Genomic DNA, 6,040 nt, shown 5'->3' on the forward strand with positions numbered 1-6,040 from the left:
AGCGTCCACCAGGGAGGAGGTGGGTGGGCTGACGGGAAGACGCCTGCCCTCTGGCTGAGCGCACTTCCTGACTTGAATGTCAGATGATGGTGACTGTCTCTGCTCCAAGAAAATGGTTGAACGCCCCCCCTCCCCCCATTTTTTTTTTTAACAGATACACACATTTTCTATTCTGTCCACTCTTCTCTTGGACTTGTAATAACATGTCTCTTTTTCTTGGCGCCAGGTACTCCAGACCAAGCGGAGTTCCCGGAGGCAGAGCTTAGAGCTGCAGAAGTGTGAAGAGATCCTGCACAAGATAGTCAAGTACCGCTTCAGCTGGCCTTTCAGGTGGGCTTCAGGTCGTGGGTTCTCACAGCGCGCAGACAGGCAGCTGGCAGGGGCACTGCGGCAGGCCGGAGGATCCACCCTGCTCCCTTGTTTAGGACAGGTGTGAGTGGCGGGGGAGTTAGCTTCCCAGACTGGTAGGGACAGCACTTAATACAAGGTGAGCACACCTCTCCTCCGCCTGCCAGCTGGCCAGTCTCTGCAGGGGGGCGTTCTGGGGGTGGCGGTTTGATAACAAGGGTTCTGTGTGGTGTTCTTGCGGCTGCGCTCACATCTCCGTTTGGTGCCCTCCACAGGGAGCCTGTGACCAGAGACGAGGCTGAGGATTACTATGACGTCATCACCCACCCCATGGACTTCCAGACAATGCAAAACAAATGTTCCTGTGGGAGCTACCGCTCTGTGCAGGAGTTTCTTACTGACATGAAGCAAGTGTTTACCAATGCTGAGCTTTACAACTGCCGGGGCAGCCATGTGCTAAACTGTATGGTGAAGACAGAACAGTGTCTGGTGGCTCTGCTGCATAAACACCTTCCTGGCCACCCATATGTCCGCAGGAAACGCAAGAAGTTTCCCGATCGGCTTGCTGAAGATGAAGGGGACAGTGAGTCAGAGCCTGTTGGACAGTCCAGGGGACGAAGGCAAAAGAAATAGAGAGGCAGGGCCCGGGTAAGGGAGCTGAGGTGGGGGGAATGGAGAGAACAGGGAGGGTGAGCAGGGGCGGGAGAGGAAGAGAAGAATGTGGGGGGGGGGTCACAGGGAGTTCAGAAGTGCCCGTTATCCTGAGCTTCTGCCGCCTTCACCAGCTCTCCAGAGGGCCCTCCGCACGCAGAGCTCTTTGGAGAACCTACTCTTGGGTGGTCTCTGCCCAGAGACGCCACGGGTGGTAGACGAGGGCCTTGGCCCTGAGAGTGTCCAGGGAGAGGCCGGGGTCCAGCCCTTGTCGGGGGCCCCCCTGTCCTTTAACTTTTCTTCTTTCCTGGGGCCCTTCTCGCTTTGGCCACCACAACAGTGCCAAGCCTCTGTCTCCGGGGGAGTGTTACTTCCTGCATTACATACAAGGATCGGGAGTAATCAGGCCAACTGGGGAGGTGGTGTTGATTTTTTTACTCTGTATTTACACCCAGTCTTGTTTCTTCAAGCGCATCCTCTGTGTCTCGCGCCCCTTCCCTTAGGTGACGCTATCAGTGAGTGCCACACCGCGTTCTGTATTCACCAGCATCATGAGACACTGTGCTCCTTTGAGTTGCTCTTGGCAGAGTAAAGGGATGTGTCCCGGAGCCATTCCGAAATCTAACCCCTTCCCCTCTTTGTGACTACTCTCTCCCTGCTCCCACCCCAGCCCACCTCACCCCCTCAGAAAAAAAAAATACTTAAAAAAACTAAAAAACCCACAAAAAACCTAAGGCACTTCACTCAGAGACTGGAGTCCTGCTTATAATCATGTGTATAACCTTAACTTCGATGGGTCTGGCCAGAGGGGTGTTGGAGCCCAGCCCACCCACGTACCAGACAAGCTCTTAGGGGAGCAGAAGAAAAGCAGGAAGAATTTAAATGTTTAATTTTTTTTAAATTGACTTTTCTAGTTATTAAAAGTTGCTTGTTTCAGCAGTGATGTTGTATAAAGAACATCTTGTAAAATATTTGTCATCTTGCTTTGGCACATGTACAGTACAGTTTATATGATAATGCGTTGGCTTTACTTTTCCCCGTCTCCTCTCTCAGCCCCTCCTCTCTGCTTCAGAGAAGCCGGGTTAGAGGGTCATCGGAGCAGGTGGCGGGACCTGCTGGGGAAGGAGATGTCCCTCTGCCTGCCCTGGCCGCAGATTCTGCCTCCTCCATCTCCAGCCACCTGCTCCCCCCCCCCCCCCCGCCCCACACCGTGTCCCCACGAAGCTGAATGAATCTTGCTGGTCCACCAGCCTGCGTGGGGTGGGGGGGGGCGGGGAGGGGCTCTGCCGGCCCCTTCGCAAGGAGTCTGGCGCTAGTAGCTCTGGCTAGGCAGAACTTCTTCGTAGTCTTCTTTCCCTTTTATGGCAGATTTTGATAAAAATGCAAAACAGGGTTTAATTTTCTTTTCTACCAGCTTTGAATTTAGCAAATGTGAGCACCTCAGCTCTTCTGTACCTATTTAAGGGAAAACATGTCCACCAAGGGATTGCAGCTCCTAGAACTTCAGAATAAAATCTCTTAATACTGAATTTCAAGGTGTGTTCCCTGTCTTGCCCCGCCTGCCCTGCCCAGAGACCGTGGGGATCTGCTCCAGTGGCTGCTGGTTAGGTTTACTGTCCCTCCTCCCACAGGCTTGGAGTTAGCCCCGATGCTACAGTCCCGGATCCCAGCCACCAGCGCACCCCGCCTCTCACCCCAGAGCCAGTCTATTCTTGTTAACAGTGAGAGTCCTGTGTTCCCGCTTCAGTGACACCTGAATTGTTTGTTGTTTGTTTTTTTTTAATTGTCTTTAAGGAGGAAGGGCCCCGTTAAAGGGTAAACTTGTAATAAATTGGAATTTCAAATAAACATTATGTACTTGTGTTTATAAAGAAACAGCAGTTCTGGTGAATCTTTCTTTGTGTCTTGGGGGTGGTAGTGGGTCATGCGGCCCCCGGTGCTCTTCCCATCGGCAGTTCTCCCTCCAGAGCATGAGGACCTTTAACCATCTTTTTTAACCACAGGCCACATCCATCTGCTGCATTTCTTTGCTTCCTGGAGAGATTTCTGATACCAGTAATGAGTGTGACCTTCAAGCTTCTGGCCTAGTCTCTGGAACTCCCCAAATTTTCATTATAAATTTCTAAGGTGGGGGGTGCCTGGGTGGCTCAGTCGGCATCCAAACGTTGATCTTGGCTCAGGTCACGATCTTGTGGTTTTGTGAGTTCGATCCCCACATGGGACTCTGTGTACTGAGCGCACGGAGGCTGTTTGGGATTCTCCCTCTCTCCCTGTCTCTGCCCTTGTCCCCGCCCCCCTGCCTCAGCTCTTTCTCTCTCAAAATAAACTTTAAAAACATTTTTTCTAGGAATTAAGGGCACATATTTCTAAAGGCTTCACTGGGAATTTGTGGGGGGCTGGAGGACTGAATTTGGAGGTAATTGCTGACATTTTAAAACACTTCTTTCCCAGGAAAATTTCAAACATAACGTAAAAAGTGAAAACATGAATTCCCATGTGCTCTGCTTCAACAGTTCTACTACATAAACAACTTCATTTATGTCTCCATTTATTTTTTATGCTGGGAGTTTTTATCAAGTCAGGTTCAAGTAGGTCACTGCTAGGTGGCTACCTGCTTCTGGAATTCAAAGATTTTGCAGAGCCCACCATGTGAGCCCTTTGACTTGAGAAGGGACCCTGCCGGCTCCTGACCACCTGAGCCTGGGGCAGCGTTGGGTAAAATGGGCAGAAAAGGAAGAAACCGAAACCCTGGGTGCGAGTTCTCCCAATTTGCTCTGTGGAGTCTCACTCGGGAGCTTTGAGCCAGGCCTGGGCTGGAGCGAGCAGTTTGCCCCAAGGTCAGCCCTGACTAGTGCTCCCGCTCTGGGGAAGGGAGCTGCGGGCCTCCGCGCCCTTCCACGTCCTCTCCTCAGTGGGCGACTCAGGCTACTCTAGGATGGTGCTGGGGGGCCACGTCTCCTCGAGGGTCTGGTTCTGATAAACCGACAGCCCGTCCTCCCTGCCAGGGAAGCCGCCTAGCTTTGGTTGACTCCTGCAAGTGGGGATGAGAATTTTACTCCTGAGGACCTGGGTCTGAAGCATTGCTTCTGGGAATCAACAGAGACCTCCCCCATCTCCTGCCTGCGCTTTATCTTCAGACCCTGTGGGGTGGGGGGGGTAAGGCGGTGCTGGAGATGCCTGCCTGAGGGTGGCTGCCAGGTGGTGTCTGGATTGCCAGGGAGCCAGGGCCTCCTCACCAGGACATCGAGTGAGAAACTCAAACCAGGCAGGAAGACAAGCTTCCGTGATTGCCCCTGCCAGGAGCCTTCAGACCTTTTCACACTCTGGCCCTAGTCCTGGAGTTTCTGCCTCTGGGGTGTGGCTGTGAGCCGCTACTGACCCTCCGGGGACTCTCCTCAGTCTGACCTTGGTCAAGATCACCGCCACGGATTCCTGTGAACTTTGAATTGATTCCTTGGAACAAATACTGAGGTCAGGGCTAAGAAGGCCCCTTAACTTGGGTCTCCCACGCACAAGCCTGGCAGGGAGGGGCCGCAGACACAGTGATGGGCCCACAGGGATTGCTTTCCGAGACACTTCCTTGGGCTCTGGAATTTCCTTTTGGGAGCTGGTGGGAAGGGTTCCTCTGGACAAATCCATCCTAGGTTTTAACACCCACTGCCCCCTCCCCCCCAGGTGGAATCTATGGCGGGGTGGAAATCACAAAGGCTCTGGAGGCTGGAGGCTGACTGGCTGTGACCTTGAGCCAGCCAAGTACTCCACACTTCCTCTGTCTGAAAATGGGGAGAGAAGGATCAAATGGAGGACGGAGGACTTCTGCAAGAGGTCTTTTTTTTTTTTAACTTTTAATGATCTATATTTTTTAGAGAGAGAGGGACAGAATGCGAGTGAGGGAGGGGTAGAGAAAGAGGGAGACATGGGATCCAAAGGAGGCTCCAGGCTCTGAGCTGTTAGCACAGAGCCCGATTCAGGTTTGAACTCACGAACCATGAGACCATGACCTGAGCTGAAATCAGATGCTTAATCGACTGAGCCACCAAGGAGCTCCCTGTAAAAGGTCTAATAAATATTTCCTTCTTCCTTCGCCCCCAGGGTCTGGGACCTTCCAGCGTCCCCAAGTGCCGAGAGGCTGCTGGCAGAGCCTCCCTATCACCCCCAGTTATCCTGGGAGCCTAAATTTATTTCCGCTGGGCAGGACTTAGCCAAGCACCACATCTCCCTGGGCCACTGACTGGCAAGGGATGGGGTGAACTGGGGCTGCTCCCTGCAGACCTGGCCTGCAAGCCCAACTCCATGCAGCCACCTTCTCCCCTTTCACCCTGGCCCCTGTCACATTCGGTATGCGCAATCTGTCAAAGACCTTCCTAGGGAGTTACAAGGTGTTAGGGTCACTTGGCTTCACTGTAAAGAAGGCAAGAGGGCCTCCTGTGTGCTGAGAAGGAAGGATTTGGACGGGCTGGGTGTGCTGTGCAGGAAACGCATAAGCCCGAGGTGCTGAGGCTGCAGAGCTCCCCTTGGGGTCCAGGATTGCTTCTTGTGCTGAGGGACAGCCCTGAACTCTCCTCAGCTCCTGATGGGAATTTGACACAGCCTGTTTTGAGTTCCATTTAGTTTCTTTCTTGCCCTGCAGAGATTGGTTGCTGGTGCAGGGCAAAGAGCTCCGGGGCCTGCGAAGCCCTGGGTTTAGGCACTCAGCCCTGCCACTCATAGAAGACAGTCGGCCTTGAGCCTCCCCTTGGCTCTGAAGTGAGGCTGGACCCTTGGGGCCTCCTGGCAGTGACACTGAATGCCAGCTCTGTATCATGCACCCAGGACGGTGAGCGATATCCTCACCTGGCTGGAGTCACAATGGCCAAAGCAGAGGCCAAGATGGGGCTCTGGGGTCTGCCCCCCTGCCCCAAGCTGATGGGGGTCTTTGGGATGGCCATGTACTCCTTACAGTGGGCAGAGATGACAAAGCCCTGGGCTTCCCCGGTGCACGGACACACAGGTGCCTTTTCCTGTCCCTGGGCACACAAATGTGTAAGCTGGCCTGGAGCAG

At 53.5% G+C, this 6,040-nt stretch overlaps 1 protein-coding gene across 1 annotated transcript in view; it reads left to right on the forward strand.

Annotated features, from left to right (window-relative positions):
- Positions 1–1,028, forward strand: part of BAZ1B (bromodomain adjacent to zinc finger domain 1B) — a 72,517-nt gene extending 71,489 nt beyond the window's left edge. Inside the window, exons 19-20 of the mRNA XM_029945724.1 lie at positions 227–330; positions 624–1,028. Coding sequence (XP_029801584.1) covers positions 227–330; positions 624–981 — 462 coding nt within the window. The 3' untranslated portion in view covers positions 982–1,028. The remainder of the gene's footprint in view (positions 1–226; positions 331–623) is intronic.
- Positions 1,029–6,040: the final 5,012 nt, after the last annotated feature.

Source organism: Suricata suricatta, chromosome 8 (genome assembly GCF_006229205.1).
Source record: "Suricata suricatta isolate VVHF042 chromosome 8, meerkat_22Aug2017_6uvM2_HiC, whole genome shotgun sequence".
In the NCBI taxonomy this organism is placed as follows: domain Eukaryota; kingdom Metazoa; phylum Chordata; class Mammalia; order Carnivora; family Herpestidae; genus Suricata; species Suricata suricatta.